At 39.8% G+C, this 27,888-nt stretch overlaps 1 protein-coding gene across 1 annotated transcript in view; it reads left to right on the forward strand.

Annotated features, from left to right (window-relative positions):
* u2af1 (U2 small nuclear RNA auxiliary factor 1) overlaps nt 1–23,223 on the forward strand; it is a 33,061-nt gene extending 9,838 nt beyond the window's left edge. Inside the window, exons 4-8 of the mRNA XM_034010127.3 lie at nt 5,721–5,770; nt 6,160–6,258; nt 11,984–12,117; nt 12,315–12,407; nt 22,930–23,223. Coding sequence (XP_033866018.1) covers nt 5,721–5,770; nt 6,160–6,258; nt 11,984–12,117; nt 12,315–12,407; nt 22,930–23,068 — 515 coding nt within the window. The 3' untranslated portion in view covers nt 23,069–23,223. The remainder of the gene's footprint in view (nt 1–5,720; nt 5,771–6,159; nt 6,259–11,983; nt 12,118–12,314; nt 12,408–22,929) is intronic.
* Nucleotides 23,224–27,888: the final 4,665 nt, after the last annotated feature.

A 27,888-nucleotide genomic window follows, 5' to 3' on the forward strand; every position in this document is an offset into this window, starting at 1 on the left:
GCTTTGTATGCAGGTGGATTATCATAGCTAAAATAAACGTATTACAACTTGCCAGATAGTCAAGAATAAATAGTACTGCAAAGAGCTGAAGAAGTTAGGTAAAGATACACAGGTTAAGCAGAATAACTTGTATTCGTCTTCGCTGTCAGTGACATATCATTATGATTATTATAATGCTGCCTAAAAGCTACAGTAACACATTTTTGTATGCTTTTATTTTAATTTATTGTGAACTGGTTACTGTATTTTGATACAGGAAACTCAAGGACACAAAGTTTCAATGTGTAAATTTATTAGCCGAGACAAGCGACTGCAGCAGGAAAGCCTACTTATTCACAAAGTAGTTTAAACAAGTTATTTAGTTTAAAACTTCAGGTAAGTGAAGAAATCTTTTTGTGACAAAAGAGAAGCATACTTGTGCATTGCCACATGGACTGTAGACATAAATCCAGTAACATACGTCTTGGTGTTTAGAAATATGTTTTCTCAAAGGTTTTGCTATATGTATTTGAGCTCTGGTGTGTGTGTGGTGGTCACCAATGATTTTTACTCCAGTGTTCTCCACAATTTGGAATTGCCAATTTTATTAATCCCGGTTCACCGCTGCACCCCCCCTACAACTCGGAATGACGGCTGACACACGCGTCCTCTGAAACGTGTCTCTGCCTAGCCGTCTTTTTTCACAATGCAGATCCACAGCAAAGCCATCAGATCTATAGTGCCGGAGGACAACACAGATCTGAATGGCTCCACAGCAGACCCACAGGCGTCTTATCAGCCACAGGAGTCGCTGGTGCGCCTTGAACCGTGGATTGGCCTGCCGAAGCCCTCCATACCCGGGCGGCACTCGGCCAATTGTGCACTGCCCCCTAGGAACACCCGGTCACGGTCGTCTGACATAGCCTGAATTTGAATCCGCGGTCTTCAGACTGTAGTGGCTGATGGGCAGTGGTGTAGTTCACCTTAATGATAATGCAGGCGTTTTGTTTTTATTGTTTTTTGCTGTGTGGTCTGTCATGTTGTATATCTTTTGTGGGTTTATAGTTCTGTATAAAACCACTTACCATGAACTGCGTTATGCCTGTGTTATAGTATTAATGCAGCTGTTTGAGAATACCCTTGCTGCTTAAATGTCCAACTGAATGAATTCCCGTGTTTTGTTTTTTTTTGATCCAATAGTTGTTGATGCTCTCTCAGAACTGACAATTTTAAAATTGTAAATAAATGTATTGATTGTGTTATTTGTTTGCATCATTAATATTTGACAACAGTAAATCCATCACAACTTAAAAGAAAGGAGAGAATCTGACCGACGAGCCTCCTCAGATCGCTCCTGTCAAACTGAAACTGGCGACTGAGGTGAATTTCAAAGTTGCCAAGTCTGCTTATAATAAGCAGAATTGGGCTTGTTTTTGAGAGTCGCTGGTTGGAACTTGCATAAACACCCATACTCTAACATGGGTCGCTTGTTTTGAAAGGCAGTGTCGCTTTTTTTTTTTTTTCTCATGAGACTTGGCAACACTGGTAACCTTCCCCGTCTGTCACAGCAGGCAGTGGCAATTTTGGGAACAAACTAATGCTGCACTTAAGTCCGTTTCATCGGTATCCACCACCTCCCTTTTAAGTGCCCACTACCCGTATTTGCCCAAGCGTGGTGTTGAATGTTTCCTCGGCAGCTGTCAGCAGTCTGTCTGGACAGGTAGGGTTTCTAAGCCAGGTGATCTGCAATACCTGTTGGTCAGTTTTATTTAATTAATGAGTCGTAAGATACGTTAGTTGAAACAGTATTCGCTAGTAATGACATTTGAAAAACAATTTGGGCAAGAGTAGTAAAACACATTAACCAGCCAGGCATGCGGGATTTTGCTTTATTACAGCAGCTTAGATCCACCTTTCCCATTCATTTGGGTGACGTCGAGGTGAAAAGCCCGGTTTACTCGAGTAAAATAAATTGAGCGAATGGAAACCCAGAAAAGCATTTTACACGAGACACTTTTCTTGTGTAAATGTGTTTTTTAAAAAAAAAAAAAAAAAAAAAAAAAACTTGCATTGAAACCCCATGATTGTCACTGGATATTCACCTCCCAATGTCCAGCATGCTTTTGCTCACGTGACTAGCAGTGTCATCTTTGGGAGCTCGAAATAAGTGAAGCTTTGGTCTAGGCATATTTCACTTAAGAGACCAAGTGAAATGTAGGCTGTGCTCTTAAAGTGGCAGTACGGGTGCAGTGTTATTTTATTTTCATATTTGTCCTGTACATATGTCTGCTTCTATTACTGCTGCTAGATCGAGCGCGGAGGTGGTGGTGCCCAGACAAACAACAATGCAAGCGTATGCTAGTAGTGCAGGAAAACTGAGAAAACTTGGCCTGAAAACATAACGTTGATTATTGAGCCCATCGCAACTGACATGCAACCAATTTCAATTGTGGAGGATACTAGATTCGTAAATTAAATTTTACTATTGATGAGTTTCTCCGAGTGATTTGAGAGGCACAAATGGCTTAACAAATATCAATTGGATTTTTGAAGTGTAAAAAGTTGGTAACGCAGAAAATCAGAAGCACCATTTATAGACACAGTGCCTATTGAACTTTTCACATTTTGTTGTCGGTGCCTCAGTTTCATGCATTTAAATGAGGATTTTGTTCCACTTATCTACACACCATACTCCACACTGTTAAGGGGAGTAAATTTTGTTTTATTGAGATATTATATATTAAATACAAAACTGAAAGATCATAATTGGGTAAGTCTCCACTCCCCTGAGTTAATACTTGGTGGAAGCACCTTGAGTCTGTTGGGATAGGGTCTGTACCAACTTTGCACACCTAGATTTGGCAATATTTGACCATTCTTCTTTACAAAACTGTTCAAGCTCTCAAGTTCCTTGGAGTGTTGATGGACAGCAATCTTCAAGTCATGTCACAAATTTGATTGGATTTAGGTCGGGCTCAGGTTGGGCCACTCAAGGACATTTTCCTTTTTGTTCCTTAGCCACTCCAGTGTAGCGCTGGCTGTGTGCTTTGGGTCGTTGTCTTGCTTGCGTCCCAGTTTCAGCTTTCTTGCAGAGGGCAGCAGGTTTTCCTCAAGGACTTCTCTGTACTTTGCTCCATTCATTTTCCCTTCTGTCCTGACAAGTGCCCTATTCCCTGCTGATGAGAATCATCCCCATAACATGATGCTGCCACCACCATGCTTCACAGTAGGGATGATGTTCTTTGGGTGATGCGCTGTGTTGGGTTTGCGCCAAACATAACGCTTTGCATTTAGGCCAAAAAGTTCAATTTTAGTCTCGTCGGACCACAAAACATTTTGCCACATTGCTACGGAATCTCCTTTGCATACTTCAAACGGGATTCAAGGTGGGCTTTCTTGAGTAATGGCTTCCTTCTTGCCACCCTACCATACAGGCCAGATTTGTGGAGTGCTTGGGATATTGTTGTCACATGCACACTTTGACCAGTCTTAGCCATAAAAGCCTGTAGCTCTTGCAAAGTTGCCATTGGCCTCTTGGTAGCCTCTCTGATCAGTCTCCTCCTGATCTAGGCAGGGGTTGGTGGTGCCATACACCTTCCACTTCTTAACCCTTTGCGGTCCATTTATTCAGCGCGCGTCGGGTCCAATTTATTTTCACACGCGCAGTTTATTTTAGACGCGCTGCTTTAAGTGTTTTTTTCACAGTAAAACAGGTTTAAAAGGCACTGCATATCAACAGGACACTCAGTACTGCATCTCCAGCCCCGCCCCACCCCTTGTTCACTTTTTTTTTACATACCTTGTAATAGTAGTACACACCAATAAATCATCACCTGATCAATCGTTTTATCACCAAACTCCTCAATGTGATCCAAGTCGTTATTTTATTACTGTAACATCTAAAAAAAAGCTCTGCAAATGTCTGTTTTATTCTGTGAGCGCTGGATGCGGAAGCAGCTATCTTGTTTGTTTGTCAGTGTTATCTATGTGGTGTCGGATCAGTAGTCATGAGATACACCCCCTTTTTTTTCGGCTTCTCTCGGCTCCTATTGGTCTCACTCGGCCTTTGAATGGTTTTCTCGGCTTTTTCCGGAGAAAGACCGTTTTTGCGTTTCTTTGAACGGAAAGGGAAAATTACGATGTCTGACCAGGTCCGACATAGGACCGCAAAGGGTTAATAATCGTCTTGACGGTGCTCCAAAGGATATTCAAGGCCTTGGATACTACTTTTTTTTTTTTTTTATACCCATCCCCTGATCTGTGCCTTTCAACAACTTTGTCCCAGAGTTCTTTTGAAAGTGCCTTGGTGCTCATGGATGAGTCTTTGCTTATGAAATGCATTACCCAGCAGAGGGAACCTACAGGAACTGCGGATTTTATCCTGAAATAATGTGAATCGCTACAATTTAACACAGGTGGTGGCCGTTTAACTTGGTGTGTGATTTTGAAGGTGGTTGGTTACACCTGAGCTAATTTAGGATTGCTTTTACAAGGGGGTGGACACTTATCCAGCCATGCTATTTCAGTTTTTATTTAATTTTCTACAAATTTATAGAATTTTTTTTTTCAACTGGTATGTTGTGTAGATAAATGAGAAACAACTATTTTAATGCAGTTTAATTACAGGCTATAAGGCAACAAAAGGTAAAAATGAAAAGGGGATGTAGGCTTTCTATAGGCACTGTATATGCAATAATTTTATAAAAGCTATTTGTTTACAAATAAGTAATAGCACGTTTGCAATGTTTGTTTTTAATTGACGTTTAAACTTTTTTTATAAAAGTTTTTAAATGAATCTGAATCTAGCATCTCTAATTTACTATGCCTCTTTCCGCTTTTGGTCGTAGTGAAACTTCAAATAGCTAAAGTTTAAGCATTCCGTGAAAGGAAGTATCATTTCTAAAATTACTTTTGTGCTATATTTGGGGAATTTACTAATGAATTTACATTACAGTGTTTCTTCATTAAGTAAGCCTTATTTTATGATTTGCATGGTTTATACCATGATATTAAGATTAGCACTTTTTTTAATTTATTTTTTAAATATAACTAAGATTTAGTTTAAAGCATTCTACCTAGATACTTTATTTAATGTTTTTTTTACCCTGCAACATTTACACCCAGTGTATTCAAAGCACCTGGTGCATGCATAAGTTTAAATTTTGAAGCCATTGGTGCAGATTCAATGATGTGCTTTTTCTGAATATTCTAAACCCCGGACCTGCTGTATTGACCTGTGAGAAACTGGTTTCGCCAAACTCCAATGAAATACTGTCGTTTTCATTCAGTAATTCCAAAAATGAATACCCACATGGGAATACATGTCTGTCTAATAACCTTCCACCTGTCTGCCCTAACCTTTGTTATGAATATATAAATGTTTGAGTTGCAACTTCAATTTGTTCCTTGTAAATTTGTTATTTATGTAATACATATATGGCTGGTTTCACAGACCACAATTGGCACTAATCTTGGACTACATAATTACTTTAGGTAAGGTAGTCCAAAATTAGTGCTTCTCATAAAATTAGCTAAGCTAGTGTTTACCCATGTATTCAGCTGATTAGGCAATGAAAATGGTTTGAATTCTTTTGGTCAAGGTGTAGCTTCATTGCTTTGTATACATATCCATTGTTTATATAGCAATATACTATTTCTAAACAGTTTTGTAGAAAGTTGTATTGAAATTCTTGTATGAGGGGTTTATCAAGTATGTTATAATTTGTTTTTACATTTACCAGGCGCTGTTAGTGATGTGGAGATGCAAGAGCATTATGATGAATTCTTTGAGGTGAGCTGAATGTCAAAACACTTCTTGTATGTTCTTTAATTTTGCGTATGGAAATCAAGTGTCGCCATTATGAAGTGAATACAACTTTTCAATCACGTTGGTACCAGAAATGCAGCCCCCTTTCATTGTTGTGGTTTGGTTTGCAGTCTGATTCCTCCTTGATCCCTTCTATTGGCCAGGCCCATTGTCAGTTAGTCACACTGATATGGAGGTGCCTTGTCTGTCAGACTTGCATTTTTACATGTGCATACAGTGGATAATGGTGATTTTTTTATTTATTTTTTTTATTTTCAAATGGCAGGGGATGTATGCCAATGACAAACTTGTTTTCTGTTCAGTGTGCATGCTGTAAGAAACATGAATTTTTGTCCTTTTTATTTGTTCTTCAGGAGGTGTTTACAGAGATGGAAGAGAAATATGGTGAAGTTGAAGAGATGAACGTTTGTGATAATCTTGGTGATCATTTGGTCGGAAATGTGTATGTGAAGGTAAGTAATGCTACTTTACTATCGATTTCGGTTAAACCAAACCCACAATACTTAACCACTTCAACTCCAGATGTAAAAATGAAACTCCTTCCCAGGTACCAGATTTTGAAAATGTTTTCAAACCTGTAATTGCTATAAAATGTTAAGATGTGATGAATAAAACACAAATAATTGACCTAAACTGTTTTTCATTAACCCTTCATGGTTCTGTGTACTACATACCCATGTTCAATATAGAGATAAAAACATGTTTTTATTTATTTTGTTTGAACAATGAAAACAAAAACACTAATAATGCTAATAACAGTAATAATTAGTAAATGGTAATTATCAAACATTATCAAAACGTGTGCCATGATCGACTTGCTCTGTGCCATTTATTGAAATGTTCATTACAACAGAACCCAGGGTTGCCTTTGCAACCGCTGCACATTTCTTGTGTCTTTTCTTTTGTTTTCATTTTCGTAGCAGACCCTGCACTTTTTTTTGCGGTCTCTGCTTCCCTTGTATTGGAGGGATAGTCACAAATGCGCGTGTACAGGGATACTTTGAGCAGGCATTGTGATGGATCTCGCTGCTGTAGACGCCTGCTTCATTGCCTTGTACCCAGTACTGTGTTCTGATAGAATTGTCGCAGCACTGTAAAAGGTAATCCAGAACGGAATCTTACCCTCCCCCGCTGAAAGCCAATACAGCACTACTGTTCAGCATCATCCGGGACATGTTGTTTTTTTTTTTTTAACCAGGCAAGACTTTCTGCTAGGATCATATGGATCTATGTCCTTATTGCAGACATCCATGGTGCCCATCAGTTTGTACTTTTCAATGTGGAATGGCTTTTTGAAAAATACTGTTGCTCCTCCAGTGACAACACAACTTTTCTACAAAGCCAGCTGTGTACTTTTGTAGTCAGTTTACTTTCAGATAATCTGAGTTCACTTGCTTCTGGATAATGTTGAAGCTGACTTGATGTTGACACCCTGGGATCCTTCAAGAAGCTGCTTGTTGAGGTTCTGGGATCAATAAGCTACTAACAACCAAACAAGCAAGATGGGCTGAATGGCCTCCTCTCGTTTTGTAAACTTTCTTATTTATCCTTGCCGATTTTAAATTTAAAAATTTCAGGTGTAACCCCTCAGCCTTTTATCCCTGGGATGCAGGCAGAAAAGTTTGATTCCGAATCGAGCTCTTTTTGTTTTTATGTACTGCCGAAAGTGAAGTCTTCCTTTCCACAAAACAAGTGCCTCATCAATGGCTGTATTCTGTCCCGGGTCAACAAAATCCATTGATGTCTCTTTCTGAGCATGGAAAGAAACCGTACCACGACCTGCTATTTCAAACCAAACACCTTCCAGTTTGCAGCTGGCTTATCTGTAAAGAGCACACAGCTACTTCTGTTTTGTACGGTCACAAAGGTAAGTGATTAGCTTTTTGGGAACAAAAGCCAAAAAGCGCTCCAATGGAGAACGCAAACTCTCAAGTTCCATGGCGGGGTGCACATCTGTGTAAACTGCTGCAAAATCAAATGATGTAAGACTGGCATCATTGTAGGGATCAGTAATAAATACCCAGTCCCCTGCTGTGCTTGGCTCCACATCCTCATCATCATCGCTGAGTGATAAGTCAGCATCACTGTCGCTGGTATCGATCCACCGAACCAACTTCAATCTTCATCACTCCCGTTGTCACTCTCCACATATGTTGCCATGTTTAGCTTCTGCTAAAAACGAATATATATATATATATATATATATATATATATATATTATATACCACTACGTGTGGTTTCTATTCCCCCTTCTCCAAGCGTGTTGAGTGGTCTGTCTTTCAAGAGAGCGCTCACTTACGCCTGGTCAGTGCTCCGTATCTCCACGCTCTGTCAGTGAGGCTGGACCCTCCTCCTTTGGCTTTGTGTCAAGGGAGAGTTGGAGGCTGACTATCAAGCCGCAGTTTTCCCATCTGGTGATACAGAATCAGATATTATTTATTTCTTTTATTTATTTCTTAGCTGACGCCCTTATCCAGGGCGATTTACAATTGTTACAAGATATCACATTATTTTTACATACAATTACCCATTTATACAGTTGGGTTTTTACTGGAGCAATCTAGGTAAAGTACCTTGCTCAAGGGTACAGCAGCAGTGTCCCCACCGGGATTTGAACCCACGACCCTCCGGTCAAGAGTCCAGAGCCCTAACCACTACTCCACACTGATAGCGTTCCTGTGGCACAGCTCTCTATCAACGGAGCTCAATACCTCTAATGCAGCGGGCTACTGCAGTCCTGCAGGTACCCTGGCCTTTGGCAGAGGAAGAAAGACGCTCTATTTACGATGAGCAGCCTACTGTTGCTTCTGCTACCCCTCCTCTTGACCCAGATTTTCTATTCGAACTGCAGCCCACATAGGGACACCCAGCTATGACTTTCTCGTTCGGTGGACTCTCTCTATATAAAGTGGACAAACTGGGACTGACCCAATTTCCGCCAGTAGGGGCAGCCAACCAACCTGTCCTTGCTGTCCAAGGATGCGGTGTGCTTGAACAAACAGTGCTAGGTGACTGAGGTCCTGCTTAAGAAGGATTATGCTGCTAGTGCTTTTAATGTACACCTAGAAAACTACAATATTATCCTTGTGGCTTACCAGGCACACCCTCCTTTTAGTCCATTGCTGATGCCCACAAGCTCTTGTCTCTACAGCTGGACGAGCTGTGCTTGGTCTCCAAGGAACCTGCTCCGGCTGACCCAGCTCAGTGGACAGGCGATAGGCAGGAATTTGGCAGCTTTGGCTCTCCCAAGCATGTGCGCTTGACAAAGATAAGACAGCACTGCTGGATGCTCCAGTCACCCCAGGTCACACGTTTGGCCTGGCAGTGGACGAGATGCTGCAGCAATCCTATCGCGCATGGGAGTCGACCAAGGAGCTGGCTCTTCTGCCTAAGCGTCCGCTTCCATTTAAGCCTGCAGTGCAGTGGCACCCTAAACCCCGGTTTCGCAAGAAACCAGTGCAAGATGACAGACACTCTGCACCTGCTTTCGCAGAGGCAGGTGTGCTTTGAAGCGCCCTGCACCTAGGCAACAGACGCGGGCTACTCTTCAGGCAAAGCAGCAGCCTTAGGATTTTGCTGCCAGCGAAGCAGCAGCCTTAGGATTTTGCTGCCACATGTCCAGGTCTCCTTTTTCCAGGAACCAACTATACTACTGGAACCAGTACACCACAGACCCCTGGGTGCTCACTACTGTCCAAACTGGTTACTCTCCAATTCCAACATGGCCCTCCTTCCTTTCAGCATGTGAAACTTTTTAAATAAAAAAAGCTGTGTATTTTTGTGTTGTATTTTGCGTGCGTTACTCAGTCATCAGTGATGAACAACTGGAAGAAGTCAATTTGGGTCAATCCACTTGTGTTCACCCAATCGTAGTGGCTGAAGTCCACCACCCCTTGGTCCAGGACCTACTGTACCCTGTTCTGGTAGGGGCTCGGGCTGAATGTCCATTGGCGCCTCTTCCTCAATAGTGCTGGATTTCTCACTGGAGGAAGAGTCACTCTGTATATATTCACTACCAGAGTCATCTGGCAAAAAAACCCTCAGTCTGACTCCATTAGGAGGTCAGCAACAGCCTCTGCAATGAGCCACTTTCTTGCCATTTTACTGAGTAAAACTTCAAAATTAACAATAAAATAATAAACACAAATTCATTTCAAGGCCAACTTTATCCATATATAATATAATATATAAATTTTAAATGAAGCAAATGAGAACTTAAATTACTTTCATTGTTGAAAGGAGAAATAAATCTGTACAGTATTTATTGAAATCCCTAATTACTGTAAAATTGTAGAAAATATAACCTAAAATCAATAAATACCAATCAAAATAGTTAAAAAAAAAAATTGGAATAATCAAAATGCAGAATAGGAGAAAATTGATAAGTTATATCGTGTTATGTTGAGGAGAATTCTTAAAAAAAAAAAAAAAAAAAAAAAAAAAAAAAAAAAAAAAAGATTTTAAAGCCAGTCTTTCAAGTGACAGTACAATATATTTATAATGTAGTTTTTTGTTTGTTTAATTTATGGAGCAAAAGAGAAATCAAAACCAATAACTATTGTATACAATCAAAATTATTTTATGAAATATCTGATTTTAGTAGAAAATGAAAAAAAAATCGTTGTCAAATCGAAGAGAAGCGGTGAGAAATATACTGTGACCTAAGAAATAAATCCAATAAATTAATCAATCGTTTTCAAAAAACAAACAAAGGAGGAAAAAATCAAATGGTCCTGTGATCGCTGAGTTTACACCACTGGACAAAAAACAAAATGTAAACTGCAGTACCTTGCACACACTTAATACATTACAATGGTGTCATATGATGACAGCCAAGAGCATATTTATACCGTCATACAAACAAAACAATATGTACGCTAGTCAAATACAGTAGGCAGACGTTGCAGCTAATTTCATGAAACAAGTTGATTAAAACAGCTACTAATCAAAGGTAAACTTTTTTTTTTTTTTGTCAGTCCACATTGAAATTAATATTTACATTTTGGCCCATACAAAAAAAAGTCCTATTGCACTTTTGTGACGTCAAAACATTCTCTGTCAATCCAGATTAGCTCGAGCAAAATCAGTTGGCCTCAAACTCAACAGCTGACACTGCTGTTTGAAAAATGTATTGGTTAACAAGAACATAAACGTGTCCAAGAAAGCCAAATTTGACTTGGCTCTAGTAAAATCTTATCTAAAGCTTACCGTTAATGAAAAAAGATGGCAGTGAGAGTACAACCTGCCACTGTGTAGTGGACTGAGCTCCCTAAAAGCCTGCTGCTGTGGAAGCTTCTCTCAGCAACAGTGCTGTTTGGGCATGGGCTTTCTACATATCTGATCAGACACTGAAACTTTTGCTGCCAAATAGCTACATTGTCTTGCAACATGCCTTATAGACCCAGTAGGTGGCATCTTTTTAAAGATCGCGATAATATTCTGAATTCAGCATTTATTGTATTCGTACATTACAAAGATGGTGGTAAGTAGCAGTATTGATAGATATTTTGAACAACAACATTTTCATCATATTTTTTTTAATCTGTGTAATTTAAAAAAAAAATAGGCTGCAGTGCGTTGGGAGAATATTTCATCGGGTTTCTGTGCCATTTCATAAAACTCGGGCTTCTCTTTTGCGGTTTATGATGTCATATAAACCCTTGATGAAATATTCTTGCAATGCACGGCAGCCCATCTAGTCTATGTATGGCAATTTAATAACTACAGAATGGCTTATGAATAAATAAGTAGTTCAGTTATGTTTCAATTGAAATATAACTGATTGTTTCAAAGTATCCATGTTAACCCCTACAACAATTCAGTTCTCTGCCCCAGTTGTAAGAAGGTGTTCCTTTTATTGCACGCAAGTTACAGGTTTTCATATGATTTAATTCGCTGCAACATTTCATATTCATGATGCTGAACTATAGTTGAAAAGAATGTTTTAAGGAATTTTGATTCCTTACAAATCCATTATTTGTCAAAACATGGTCTCATGGTGGCTCCAGTTTTTAGTAAAAAGACATTCACTTTTAGTTACTTTTGGGGTTTCTCAAGCAAAAACACAGTTTATGGGAACAAATCTATAACAAACAACTGCCATTTCAACATTGTGGTTCAACATTTTCTTAATTTCAAGTTGCTTGAAATGTAATTTAATTTTTTTTATCTTTGCAGTTCCGCCGAGAGGAGGATGCTGAGAAAGCTGTGATGGATTTAAACAACCGATGGTTCAACGGACAGCCTATTCACGCTGAGCTTTCGCCTGTGACAGACTTCAGGGAAGCCTGCTGTCGCCAATATGAAATGGGGTAAATGGCATGGCCTGTTTTCATAGCAGATTTTCAGTTGCTAAACCAGAAAGTTTCTACTACTATTTTTTGTGTCCTTGTCAAAGGTACTGAAATGCTCATCTTGCCACTGAAAAGTGTTTTGAGGCTAAACATTCAGACTTACTCAGTGCATTTTTCTTGAAGTTTTTTTCTCATGACATCTATTTAAATTACAGAGAGTGCACCCGAGGTGGATTTTGCAACTTTATGCATCTGAAGCCTATTTCCAGGGAGCTACGTCGGGAACTGTATGGCCGCCGTCGGAAAAGGTAGTTACATTTTAAGACTTGAGGTTCCCATGTTGAGGGTAATGATCTTGCTTTGCTTCATGAGCTAGTTTGTGCCCTTATAGCTCAAATGTTACCCTTTGGAAAAAATAACCAGTTAAGCTTCATAAAGGGGAAATAAGCTTTTTATATTGTAGGGAAATCTGACATGTGTTTTAATTTTTTTTTTTTTTATCAAATACTTCATATGTATAAAAATTAATGTTAATACAATCGTTTAAACATTAGATACAAGCAAGCAAAGACGTGCAAGTCACAGCATGGGATGCAGGGATGTCAAACTCGATTCCACCGCGGGCCACTTTGAGAAATCAAATTTGAAGTGGAGGGCCGGATGTAAATATGTTGCCCACCCCTGGGGAAAAAAGTGCATATGAATGCTGCGACCATTTATTGTTAGTATGATGTATCTGTGTTTCAATAAGATGAAGTAGTAGTGTTTCGATGTGTCTCACATTTTTAATCTCACTTGCACACACTCGCATATTCACAAACGGCAATGCCACAAAACATAAGCCTTTTACGACACGGGCGCATAACACGGTAGCGTAACCAAGCTACAAGAAAGCCAGCTAGTAACGTACATCTACAGCTGTAACAGTATCACTCAGGTCAAACTAACTTCAGATTGGATTTGAGACATTTAAAAATAAATAAAACATAAATTTATCACATATGATTTTCACTTTGCCAAACATAAATAAAAAATCTGTCCAGGCATTTAAACATAAATAAAAATAGCTGTCCTACCTAGGCCTATTTGCTGCTACTTGTAGAACCTGACACCTGGCACCTTTTCTTTTGAGGCAAGTTGGTCAATCTTGGGGGCAAAGTCCTGCGCTGAGGCAGACGTGTTCTGTGAGGGGATTTGTTTATCTTCATCAGGGAAAACAGCTGTTCGCATAGGTATGTGCTTCCAAACATGGAGAGGACACGGGCAGCCTGAAGGCGGAGCTGTGCTAGCGTGTCTGGGACGAAAGTGTAAAACTGGGCAGCGCCGACTGAGTCGAACTTGGCCTTGAGTGCACTGTTGCATTGTACCTCGATTAATTCCATTTGGCTATCCACTGGGGTGCTGTCCACATCCACTGCAAAGGGATTGGAGAAGAGCTCGAAAGTGAACTGCTGCATCTTGAAGTCGGCAAATCTTCTTTCAAACTCGGTGCGCAGTAGGCTCAGTTTGCCAGCAAGAGCCGCACTTGGTAAAGTTGCGCTGGTAAGCGAGTTTGACGCTGTGACATGTCAAAGTGAGCAAAGTTTCCTTGTTAATTGTGATTTTTCCCACAAACGCAGTTTCATTTGGAAGGCATTCACAGCGTCATACATGTCAGTAATAACGACCCTGCAGTTAAACATTCAGTGAGCTGAGAGAGTCAGTTTGTCACATAAGAAACCAAGGTCACACAGCCAGATCTCATCCCGAAGCTCCTTGATTTCTTTCCCCTTCATTTCCATGAAAAGGGCAATTTCCTCACGCAACTCAATCTGTTGAGCACTTTACTCCGACTTAGCCAACGCACCTCTGTGTGGTATGGCACATCATGACATTCGGCATTCAGTTCGTCAAGAAATAACTGAAACTGGCGGTGGTTCAGTCCCTTGGCCCTGATGAAATTCACTGTTTTTGTAACAACGCTCATTGTGTTCCAACTTCAGTACTTTTGCCACAGAGCACCTCTTGGTGTATGATACAGTGGTATGTTGTTAGCTGACCCGGGCAATTTTTCCCCCTGCATCTTCTCTCGCACCTGCGCTACCAGCCCACTCTTCACCACACATAGCTAGAGCCCCATCTGTTGTCAGTCCCACCAATTTCTTCCATGGCAACTTCATCTCATCTACACACCTCTCGACCTATTGAAAAATGTCCTTCCCTGTGGTAGTGCCATGCTTCGCTATGACACCCAAAAGCTCTTCAGTGACGGATAAGTCGGGATTCGCCTCGCGGATGAAAATTGACAACTGAGCTGTGTCCGTAGCGTCTGTGCTCTCGTCAGCAGCCAGTGAGTATGCAATGAAGTCTTTTGCTTTTTCACTGAGCTGATCTTGCAGATTGGTAGCTAACTCATCAACTCTCTCGGCTATGGTATTTCTTGAGAGACTAACATTTGTAAATGCTTGCCTTTTGTCTGAACACACTACCTCGCTAACTTTAAGCATGCACCGCTTTATGAAATCACCCTCGGAGAAGGGCTTGTCTGATTTAGCTATTTCCTCTGCTACAATGAAACTTGCCTTTACAGCCGCATCACTCTGATTTTGCCATGGTGAACATATATTTTGTTGGCGCTCAAGACTTTTCTTTAACTCTGCCACCTTTCTGTAGCCTTTGTTCTCTATCCAAGTCTCTATTTGTCTCTGTTTTGGTGTCGTAAGTTAAATTATTTCAATATTGTACCTCTCTTTGCAAATTAGACAAACAGGTTTTTCCCTGTGCTCCACAAACATGTATTTGATCTCCCACCTGTCCACAAGTTCTGCCCTCCTCTCCACTTTTAGCCTTTTTTTGATAGCTAGCTTGCTAGCTATTGAGTGAGTGGTGTTGTGATAGTTGTTAATTGTCTTCTTTGTTCAAGACTGAATAGATTCAATACTTTTAGCCTGTCTGCATACAACATGCCTTTTAAACCCGGGATAGTTCTGGTCGCTCTTCTTTGCACTCTTTTTAGAGCAGCAATATCCTTTTTGTAACGAGATGACCAGAACTGAACACAGTATTCTAGATGAGGTCTAACTAATGCATTGTAAAGTTTTAACATTACTTCCCTTGATTTAAATTCAACACTTCTCACAATATATCCGAGCATCTTGTTGGCCTTTTTTATAGCTTCCCCACATTGTCTAGATGAAGACATTTCTGAGTCAACATAAACTCCTAGGTCTTTTTCATTGATTCCTTCAATTTCAGGATCTCCCATATGATATTTATAATGCAGATTTTTATTGCTTGCATTCTATTAAATGTCATTTGCCATGTGTCTGCCCAATTCTGAATGCTGTCTAGACCATTTTGAATGACCTTTGGTGCTGCAACAGTGTTTGCCGCCACTCCTATTTTTGTGTTGTCTGCAAATTTAACAAGTGTGCTTACTATACCAGAATCTAAATCATTAATGTAGATTAGGAATAACAAAGGACCTAATACCGATCCCTGTGGTACACCGTTGGTTACCTCGCTCCATTGTGAGGTTTCTCCTCTAATCAGTACTTTCTGTTTTCTACATGTTAACCACTCCCTAATCCATGTGCATGCATTTCCTTGAATCCGTACTGCGTTCAGTTGGAGAATTAATCTTTTATGCGGGACTTTGTCAAAAGCTTTCTGGAAATCTAAATAAACTATGTCATATGCTTTGCAATTATCCATTGTCGATGTTGCATCCTCAAAGTCAAGTAGGTTAGTTAGACACGATCTCCCTTTCCTAAAACCATGCTGACTGTCTCCCAGGATATTGTTACCATATAGGTAATTTTCCATTTTGGATCTTATTATAGTTTCCATAAGTTTACATATAATAGAAGTCAGGCTTATTGGTCTGTTAATCAGTTGTTAATGGTGGGCTTTATAGAGAGCCTGCACACACTGCAGCTCTTCAAGACATGAAGTGAAGAATACTAACCTAATGAAAAGTCTGTGTGGAAGATTTTAAAGTAGCCTAATAAACAAGATGATCAATATTGAAGTTTAAAAACATGAACACAAGCCTATTAGTAAATCTTTAGATAAAGAAAAGGGAGGATCAATATTGCTATTTGAAAATGGGTTCATTGATAGGTTTCGAGATTGATTAGCACCAACTTGGTGCTGGTGTGTGTAGGGACAGTCTATAGCCTGGAGCTGTTCCTTTAGTTGCCACCGCAGGCCAGTGGAGAGTGCAGAGGAGAGGTGTGATATGACTTTTTACACGTGAGGTACCTACTGAGGCTATGTGGCAGCCAATCATTGATAGTAATTGGGGGTTTCGCCACTCAGTGAGTAATGTCTCCCTTTTTATTGTAAAATGTCATTGAAAATGTCCTGGAAAATGATTTCTTAAAGTGGGAACCCTGCATCCGTCCGTGAGCTGAAGCTGAAGCCCAGCTGGGTCATGCAGCAAGACAATGATCCGAAACACACAAGCAAGTCTACATCAGAATGGTTGAACAAGAAATTAAAGTTTTGGAATGGCCTAGTCAAAGTCCAGACCTAAACCCCATTGAGATGTTGTGGCAGGACCTGAAACGAGCAGTTCATGCTGATGGAGACGAATATAATATTAGTGGGTACACACTGTATAGGAAAGACAGGCAGGACAGAAGAGGCGGAGGGGTAGCGCTATACATAAGAAATAGCCTTGAAGCCCAGGTGTTAAATCAGGACAAAGAAAACAATGCATAATCAATATGGGTCAGAATAATGGACACAAATTCAAAGGGCATAATAATAGGAGCATGCTATAGACCACCAAATTCAGACGCTGAGCAAAATAATCTGTTGTACAATGACATTCGAAATGCATGTAGAAAAGGAGAAGCCATACTAATGGGGGATTTCAACTTCCCCTGTATAAAATGGGAAAACCCAATGGGGGGCACGACGGACGAAATTGAAATGGTGGAAATGACAAATGACTGCTTCCTAACGCAATTTGTCAAGGCATCGACTAGAGGGGAGACATGCCTTGACTTAGTCTTTTCAAATAATGAAGACAGAATAACTAAAACAGAGGTCTGAGAGCCATTGGCAAACTCAGACCACAACATGGTCTCATTTGAAATATTTTTTAAAACCCCAAAAGTAATGACTAAAGCTAAGGTTTACAATTTTAGAAAAGCAAACTACGAAGGTATGAAACAGAGACTAACAGAAGTAGACTGGAGTAAAATAGAGAAAACATCCACAGAAAAAGGGTGGCTGTTTTTTAAAAATGTAGTACTAGAGGCACAAAACAATTACATCCCAAAAGTAGACAAATCTAAAACAAAATGGCCAAAATGGTGTAAGATCAATTTAAAAAAATATTCAGTGAAAAAAGGCACTTTACAGAGCGTTTTAAAAGGGACCAAAAACAAAGCACACACAAAGAGTACTTGGAATTGCAAACACAAGTCAAAAAGGAAGTTAGAAAGGCCAAGATAGAAATCAATATTGCTAAGGGGGCTAAAACCAATTCCAAAATGTTTTTCCAATATTATAACAGCAAGAGAACATTCAAAGAGGAGGTTAAATGTCTAAGACACAAATGGCAAAATCATAGATGAAGAAAAAAAAATAGCAAATATATTAAATGATTACTTTTCACAGGTTTTTACAAAGGAGGACATGGACAACATGCCCCACATGTCGACCTGTTCCTATCCAATTTTAAATAACTTTAGAATAACAGAGGCAGAAGTGTTAAAGGGACTAGGAGCTCTTAAAATAAACAAATCCCCTGCGCCAGATGAGATCCTCCCAATAGTACTCAAAGAAATGAAAGAAGTTATTTACAAACCGCTAACCAAGATCATGCAACAGTCTCTTGACCACAGGGGTTGTACCAACAGACTGGAAAATAGCAAACGTAATACCGATCCACAAAAAGGGAGACAAAACCGAACCAGGTAACTACAGACCAATAAGCCTGACTTCTATTATATGTAAACTTATGGAAACTATAATAAGATCCAAAATGGAAAATTACCTGTATGGTAACAATATCCTGGGAGACAGCCAGCATGGTTTTAGGAAAGGGAGATCATGTCTAACTAACCTACTTGACTTTTTTGAGGATGCAACATTGAAAATGGATAACTGCAAAGCATATGACATGGTTTATTTAGATTTCCAGAAAGCTTTTGACAAAGTCCCGCATAAAAGATTAATTCTCCAACTGAACACAGTAGAGATTCAAGGAAATGCATGCACATGGATTAGGGAGTGGTTAACAGGTAGAAAACTGAAAGTACTGATTAGAGGAGAAACCTCGAAATGGAGTGAGGTAACCAGTGGTGTACCACAGGGATCAGTATTAGGTCCTCTGCTATTCCTAATCTACATTAATGATTTAGACTCTGATATAGTAAGCAAACTCGTTAAATTTGCAGACGACACAAACATAGGAGGAGTGGCAGACACTGAAGCAGCAAAGGTCATTCAAAGTGATCTAGACAGCATTTAGAATTGGGCAGACACATGGCAAATGAAATTTAACCCTTTTGCGGTCCATTGTCGGACTGGGTCCGACATTGCAATTATTCCTCACAGGTCCTTTGTCGGACTGGGTCCGACATCATTATAGCAACGCAATAAACGGGTGTTTAGTTGTTTTTTCTCTGGAAAAAGCCGAGAAAACCATTCAATTGCCGAGTGGTAGCGACAGGAGCCGAGACAAGTCGGGGGGGGGGGGGGGGGGGGGGAAGGCGTATTTCTTGAATAGTCATACATGGTATCAGGTATCAGATAATGGGCGTCCATAGTAAACAAGCTGGCTAAGTGCGTCAGCGCACTGAGACTGTCATGGACATTTGCAGAGCTTTTTTCAGTCCATTTATTAATCGCGCGTCAGGCACGCCAGGTCTAATTAATTTTCACACGCGCAGTTAATTTTATACGCGCTGTTTAAAAGTGTTTTTTTTTCAGTCAAACGGGTTTAAATGGCCCTGCATATCAACAAAGCACACACTAGGCATCTCCAGCCCCGCCCCACCCTTTTGTTTGCTATAGCGTTCAGCTATGTAAGAAATAAATAATAATAATAATAGTCGTACATACCGATCGATCATCTCCAGATCACTCGTTTTATCACCAAACTCCTCAATAATGCGATCCAAGTCATTATTTTATTACTGTAACATCTGAAAAAAGCTCTGCAAATGTCCATGATAGTCTCAGTGTGCTGACGCACTTAGCCAGCTTGTTTACTATGGACGCCCATTATCTGATACCATGTATGACTATTCATGAAATACGTTTCCCCCCCCCCCCCCCCGACTTGTCTCGGCTCCTGTCGCTACCACTCGGCAATTGAATGGTTTTCTCGGCTTTTTCCGGAGAAAAAAGACTAAACACCCGTTTATTGCGTTGCTATAATGATGTCGGACCCAGTCCGACAAAGGACCTGTGAGGAATAATTGCAATGTCGGACCCAGTCCGACAATGGACCGCAAAGGGTTAAAAGGCATGTCGTATGCAGACGGGCTAAAAGAATTGAATCTATTCAGTCTTGAACAAAGAAGACTACGCGGTGATCTGATTCAAACATTCAAAATCCTAAAAGGTATAGACAATGTCAACCCGGGGGACTTCTTTGACTTGAAAAAAGAAAAAAGGACCAGGGGTCATAAATGGAGATTAGATAAAGGGGCATTCAGAACAGAAGATAAGAGGCACTTTTTTACACAATTGTGAGGGTCTGGAACCAACTCCCCAGTAATGTTGTTGAAGCTGACACCCTGGGATCCTTCAAGAAGCTGCTTGATGAGATTCTGGGATCAATAAGCTACTAACAACCAAACGAGCAAGATGGGCTGAATGGCCTCCTCTCGTTTGTAAACTTTCTTATGTTATGTTCTAAACCCACAAATGTCACTGAGTTGAAGCAGTTCTGTATGGAGGAGTGGGCCGTAATTCCTCCACGGCGCTGTGAGAGACTAATCAGTAACTACAGGAAGCGTTTGGTTGCAGTTATTGCTGCTAAAGGTGGCGTAACCAGTTATTGAGTAAGGGGGCGATTTTACTTCTTCACACGGGGCATTGGGTGTTGTATAACTTTCTTTAATAATTAAATGAAATATGTATCACCATTTTTGTGTTTTGTTCACTCGGGGTCCCTTTTTATCTAATTAGTTTTTGGTTGAAGATCTGATAACATTCAGTGTCAAATGCAGAAAATCAGACGGGCAAATACTTTCTCAGCACTGTGTATATAAAGTGTCACCCCCCCTACTTTTCTAATCATTTCAGCAAATGCGTTTTACATAGTTATCCACAATACAGATTTAGAAGTACAAAGAAATATGAATCATTCATAGCGTCTCCTACTTGCATTATATTCTAACTGCATTTGACATGTCTTTCTTACTAGCACATTAACAGATTATATCAAATAAACAAATGAATACATACAGTAAAATTACTGTATGTACATGGGATGGTACAGTTTATACATGTGTATACTTCTAAAGTTTAAAATATCCCAGTTTATTTCTTGCATGTATTGGATGTTTTCATTGTCCTTTTGAAATAGAAAATTACAAATGGTGTAGTAGACCAGTAACAAGATACTTCAGAATTGCTCTTTTTGTGATGTGTATGAAAATTGGCAGAAATGTACTCCTTTAATGTGAGACGTGTGGGCATCGCCACCACCAATTACATCTGGTCAGTTTCATGATGGCCGCTGAACAATTTCCGGTACATATGCTTCTATACTAATATATGCAAAATTTAATTTATTTACCATTTTTATGGCGCTATCTGCATGGAAATTGGCAGGAATGTACTTTGGGACATGATGAACGATATTCAATGTCGGGGTATCGTCATCGCCATATAATGCCAATCAAAAGGTTTGCTACATGACTTCTAGTACAGGGCATTTTATTAGAACAAACTTTATTAGAACAAAAGAACAGTATTAGAACAAAGGCTAACATCTGTCTGAAATATCTTATTCGAATTAAGAGCAGTTATTCCATTCTCCATTGCATCAAAATAGTCCAACACTTTAGTCCATTATTGGTGCATTCACACTTTATCCCATCCTCTGTTTCATGATCACACCTACTAGACCTGTTGCAACTAGAACGCAGGAGCTCGATTACAGGAGGCCATCACTTCAGGGAGTGTAGTCCAGAAAGGATCCCATCAAACGATGTTGGTCTTGCACCAGCCCCTTTCACTTGGACAAGGCAGATCTGGAGGTGGAACTAGTGTTTGTCCCCAGATGTGACCTTCTCGATATGCTGCTCTTTTACAGTACTGGAGTGTGTGCGGTTAGGTGGTAACTACTCCCTACCCTTTCCCTTAGTAAATAGCTGATTTCCTTGCTATAGTAACACTGTCTGCTTTGCTATCTTTTAACACAGACACACTGTTCTCTGGCTGATTCACCACAATAAATCGCCGAGAAGTAAATGCAGCAGTGGCGTCAGAAAAGCTATTCCAAGTATTCCAGGACTTCCTTTTTACCTCTTTTCATCCACTGTATGTGTGGGGAAACTTGAAGAGCTCTTGACTTCTCGGGACCAAGGGTGTTGGCGATCTCTTGGGCTCTTGTGTATCTTAGGTTATTGATACTATCCAAATCTTGTCAACATCCAACTGCTGTATAGCCGATATGGCCAAAACCACAATGTCTGTGTCCACAGAGTGCACCATTATCTTATTGCATCTGCTATATGTACAGACATTCTTGTGTCCGCCTCTTCGAGTACATGGCAGTTACTAGGAATATGTACAGAAGAGTACCCTTCTCCAGATCCCTTTGCCTCTCTTTGCTGTTGCTTTTAGGCTGTCCTTATAGGTAACCCACACAACATTGGTTCTACTCACTTGTTCAAGAGTACATTTCTGTTGAATTTGGTAGTTCTATCTCAAAAAGAGCAATACTTTTAAACATCTACTTCACTAAAAAAAAGATTTTGGGGGGGCTAAAAGAAAACCATGCAAGCGATCTGGGAATGTGATACCTGTGAGTGACAGCTGTAACACCAATGAAAGCCTATCAAACAAGCTGTGTAAGTAAGCAGAGACAAGTCTGGCAGGTTCGCAAAGGTCGGGAAAGAAGGGACACGTAATGCAAAATCGAATGTGGCAGACAGCGGCTACCCAAAGACCACTAGCAATGGAGGCATGATTATTTCACTGGATACCTAACTAAATGTACCCCCCCCCCCCTTTTTTTCAGATTTCATGAAGCACTATTTGCTTATGAATAAAAAATGTTTTCCTAATAATCCACCCGCACCCCCCTGCCTCCGAGACTTTGTTTTTTTTGTTCAAATCATTCGTATCTCTCAAATATACTTGAATGCAGCTGATCTTCAGTTCTGGAACAGAAAAGTGAACATGGTTTCATGTGTATGATTCTATTTAAGTTACTGGTAGGTCTTAAATGTATTGGGTAAAGTGAAAAGAAAAAAAAGTTTCAGAATTAAATATCTAGTAGCCTAGAAATGTTAATATTGACTTCTTTGTTCAGTGTGTTCATGAAGTTTATTCAAAGCCTCCTGCTGTTGATAGATAAGAGCACAGTACCTGTTGCTGTTATGTGTTATAGCGAAGATGCTGGATGTAAACAGTTTGAATCCCATTGTTTCTACAATTTGTCATGTAAACTGGAGACTAGTTGCTGCTGTGATTTGTGTATAGACGCTGATGCACTAATGTACGATATACCAGTATATCGATTTTAAAATGTTATATTCATACTGATATTAACAAAATAATACTGGTGTGTCGTCAAACTACCTATAAGTGGTATTGGGTTTAATGAGTTGTGGGCTTTGTGTATTAAACTTGCACCTGCTTTTGTCTTGCCAGACATCGGTCTCGCTCAAGGTCCCGTGAAAGGCGTTCAAGGTCCAGAGATCGTGGTGACCGAGGAGACCGTGGAGGCAGAGGTGGTCGTGATCGTGAACGACGGAGATCTAGGGATCGTGAGAGATCGGGTCGATTCTGAGAAGTCAGGAGTGTTTCTCCACCTAGAATATGTTGTCTTACAATTGCCAAAATGTTCAGTATGTTGGAATTGTAACTTCCTTTTTTTGGTGTATGGGTTTTTTTTTTGTTTTGTAAAGCTTGCATTCTCAATAAAACAACTTTGTAGTGATTCCATATTGTGTGTGTGTGTGGTTTCTCCCCGTCCAGTGGAAAACAATGGATCTGTTTTATGTGATTCTTGTCACGGGTGACCCCGAACCAGTTATTGTGTGTAGTAAGAAATTGGATTCCTTTGCATGGAGAATTTCAGTGGCTAGAGTTCACGGCTCCTCGATTGATTCAGATTCAGTTGTATTACGTCTGCCCACTAATAATGTAGAGCAAAATAGGTATTGTGGTGTTTGCAGAGCCGACCCGAGCTGAACCCAAGACAGAAGTGGAGTCCTGCTGGGAACGAGCTGAAACATTGGACATGGACTGGATGATTTAAAAATGAAATGTATTAATGAGATATGTGTTGTAACCATTTGTAATGTTTGAATAATCTTTAGTCTGTAACAAATACTGTAAAGTGCTCTCTCTCTGTAAGACCGTATAACAGAATCTGGTACAACTTGATACACTGGCCGGCCTTGAGCAGTCTCTTATTAAAATTGGCACGATTCCCAGAATTTAGTGCTAAAATCTCTGTTAACACTTTTCAGCTTGAATACAGAATAATGCTGTACTAATAAATACATGTTAAAATGTTTGCTTTAAATAGTATAGATTGTTGTGGTAACATATAATCATAGGTAGTGATAATTATTGTTGGTATGAAATACTATGAACAATTTTTATGTACAAGATCATATGATTCACTTTGCTTAATATGATAGCATACCTGAAGCTGTTTTCTATTAAGATGAGCATAGTTGAAATCTGAGTCCTAATTCAGTGAAAAGAATTGCTGTGTGCTTACATTCAAGAATTATACTTTCCGAATATAAAGGAAAAAGGAGTTAGGAGTATTCTTAAGGGAAAGAGAAAGACAGAAAGGGACTAAAGGATCTAACTGAGTCGGTTTCTGCTTGTAATTTAGCTTTAAAATAAGTGGGTGAGTAAGAACAACCTAGAGTAAAAAGCAGCCTCTAATTCAAGAAAAGTAAGCATTTTAGAAGATACACCACAGAAAGGGAACAGAAAAGTTAAATTGTTATTGCGATATTGCTGCTATGCTGCTGCTAGCAGAAAGTAATAAGGTTAGCAGCCATACACTATAAGGAGTAAGGTACTAGTTTGACTCTGAAGTTGAAAGACGCAGCATAAAAAGATGTGTTTAAAATACAAAAAAAAAAAAGATTGAAAAAATATTGAAGAATAACTTTTGGAAAAGTAAACTCTGTGTAACCTGCTTTATCGAACTTTCTACAAGCCTGCCCTTGGAGGGATCAGTGCTTGATGCCAAGAGGTCTTCGTTGGCAAGAGAAGCGGGGATTCTCTTATCAGGAATTTACGGTGTCAAGGCTAGAAGTATTCTTCAATTTAGAAGAAGGAAGGACAGAATAGAAATGGTCTAATTCCAAAATATATTAAGCTAGTTGGTTGCCGGGCAGAACAAGCACTTAAGATACAGGTGTAAGGAAAGTTCTAGGGAACATTTATCACTATTAATCTTGGCAAGAAAAGAGCTGTCTCCAGCAAGCTGGTTTTAGCCAGTATGTGTATAGCTGAAAAATACAGGGTCATCTGGATGTCAATTAAGTTCAAGCTACCAGGGACCCATAGGAGAAAAACACAGCTTTACAGCTCAGTAAAATAGTTAGGTTTTCCATAAGGAGAAAACTCTACACTAAAAAGATATAAGATGGAAGTTCCCTATAATACCTGCTAAACACACACCTGTAAGGAAAGAAGGAAACTAATTTGAAAGTGAGATGACATGAGGGAATATATTTTTGAAAGCCAAGTTCATGTAATCAATTATAACTATAACCACTCTTTTTATGCACACAATTATTGGTGCTGCATATATTTAAACACCACTCCTTTTTATAATGCACACATATTAAGTAGTGAATCAAGGTAGCAAGGATTTTGTGAACTCTGCTTCACCTAACTTTTCAGATGAAGGAGGGGGGCCAAGAATGAGTGGATGAGAACATGGGCTAGTGTTGATTTGTTGGCCTATGATTCCAATTGAGTCTGAAGAGTTGGTTGAATTCTTTAGAGATTACTGTTTGCCAAGAGATAAGGAGTGTCCATATAGATTGATGACTGGATCTAATTGGGGCTTCCCATTGCTTTCAATGGGATGAAAATTGTATAAAAACCCTGGGCCGATCACACTGAGACCACCACAACCAAGACTCAGCTTGGCAGAGCCACGTGGTCCATCCTTTGCAGATCTCCACAGGACAGTCCTTCTCTTTTGTTCACGCTACTCTTCCTTATAATAGGAGGTAAGCATATTAATGGTAATATTGTATTTTGCATGTATTGGTTATATTGCTATGAGGTTTTGAAACTATGTTTTAGTATTGAGAGTATTATATTGAATGTGCTAAAACATAGCAGTGGGTGCTTGTAGGCTTTGTGCTTAGCCGGCCCGAGGGCTGCACTAAATACATAGAATTGTATTATGTTATTGAAGTATTAATGCTGAGCTTGTAATAAACTTAGGATTGCTAATTATTATTACATGTTTTGGGGTTTTGGTGGTATGCGCAAACTACTAAACCAATATTAAAGGCATTTTAATAAACCGAAGGAGCGCTGATGTTGCTCTGATTCGTAAAACTTCAAATGAATGAGTCTGCGTGATTTTCTTGATTAAATAAAAGGTTTTAAGGACACACCGCTCGTTCAGTGCTCGAACATAAACCACTAGGAGTTTTAAACATCTCTGTCCTCCTCAACGTCTCCCCTGAGTTAAGAGTGTGTGCAGAGCAAATAATATAATAAAAGAGAACGTGAAAAGTGAAAACGTGACATTCTCTACCCCAAGTTCGATCATGTGTATCGTGCAAGAAACTCAAGTGCCAGTTATTTTACAAAGTTGCCACTTTTTCTTTGTTTACAAACCATTTGATCTGATATATTCCACTTAGAGTATGCCCCTGGGGATGCACGGTTTCCTATTTCTAGTAGTTCCATACATTTAAACCTTCAGCCATATCGATAAACACCACACACTTTGAGGTAGTGTCTTTACAGTTGGTAGTAATGTTGGTACACAGCAGTGTTTTATGATTCAATATAGTTAGATGTCCAATAAGAATGAATGGTTCCAGTTCTATAAATTTGTTATAGGAATCCTATAAATTCCTGTGTTTTGAATAGATGAATATTTGTGGTTAGTGGCAGCAATATGCACAGTACAGTATGTTTTCGTGTTTGTAGCAACATTTACTGATATTTTTACTTTTTACTTTAACTGGTCTCCCTTTCAGTCAGTTAAAATACTTAATCACATGATTAAATGTTAAATACACAATTTAAAATGAGTCTTTTTTATTATTATTCCTAAACAAAGTTGCTGTTTTTATTTATTGCAACAGCAGCCTGAGAAACCATAGAGACTGTAGCTCCTGCAAGAGTTTAGTGTGGTTTACGCAAGTCACAGCAATCCTACTCACTGCACTGCTAGGTGAACCTGTCTTGTTCTGAAAAGCGATCTCCGTTCATCATTTGAAAATAATATGTCCCAATTTAACGACATAAATAGCATTGAGAAGAACAGTCTCCCAGAGTTGTATTCCATTAAAGCACAAATCCTGATCATCAGTATCCTGATTAGGTCGAGCCAACTGTACTGTTTCTTATTCTCCTGTGAGGTAAATGTATTGCTTACTCATGCTTTCCATTGTTTTGGAAGTCAGCTTTTCCGTTATTACCCAATAATGGAATGGCAAATAAAGCATGGCTTACAAGAGGACACTCGTTAATGACACCAGTTCTAAAGCCACTGCAGTGCTTCACACAGGTGCTCGAGCCCGTCTCTCAAAGTTAATGCTTCCACTGTACTACAGTGATTAAAAAAAAAAAAAATGATAGTGTAGTAGGTGCTCCAGATAGTTCATTGAGTAATTTATTTATGTAAAATGTATTTTGGGTGAGTAAAATGCAACATTACTGTGAAGTCACGAGTACTTTAAATAAATACTAAGGCCAACTGTACTGGAGAAAAAACAGTAGACTCCTGTCGAGCACTGTTGATGGCTAACCGGAACTCCGGAATCCATTGGTCCCAGTGTTGATGTCTTCCTTCTACAAAGGATGCCACCATTGTCTTCATTGAGATTTGTTTGAGGGTGGTAACTTGTGGCCAGTTTTCTTATCACACCCCAGGACTTAAAAACCTCAATAATAAGCTGGCTAGTAAATTGAGGTCCACAATCAGAGACCAAGTATCATGGAGTTCCCCACCTTGTGAAGATTTCCTGCGTGAGAATTCGCACAATCTTTGGTGTTTTGCTGTCTTGCATAGGGAACATCTCCACCCACTTTGAATAGTAGTCCACTATCACCAGTAAATATTGGTTAACCAACTTACTGTGTGGAAATGGGCCTGCTGCCCCTCCACCCTCTCTGTCACCCCTCTGGATCTCTGATCACTATTTCATCTCTTTCTTTGCCTCTCCCTACTCCACCTACCCCCACTGTCACCTCCCACCGTAACCTCTGCTCTCTCACCCTCTGTTCTTGCCTCCACCACTCTCACCTCCCTCCTATCAATGACTCCTCCCAACTCTGCTATATCCACCCTCTTCTCTCTTGACTCCCTCTGTCCCCTCACCTCCCAACCTGCCCACTGCTCCCCTCCGCAACCCTGGCTCTCTTCTGCGCTCCGCTCAGCAA

The sequence above is a fragment of the Acipenser ruthenus genome, chromosome 9 (assembly GCF_902713425.1).
Source record: "Acipenser ruthenus chromosome 9, fAciRut3.2 maternal haplotype, whole genome shotgun sequence".
NCBI lineage: Eukaryota > Metazoa > Chordata > Actinopteri > Acipenseriformes > Acipenseridae > Acipenser > Acipenser ruthenus.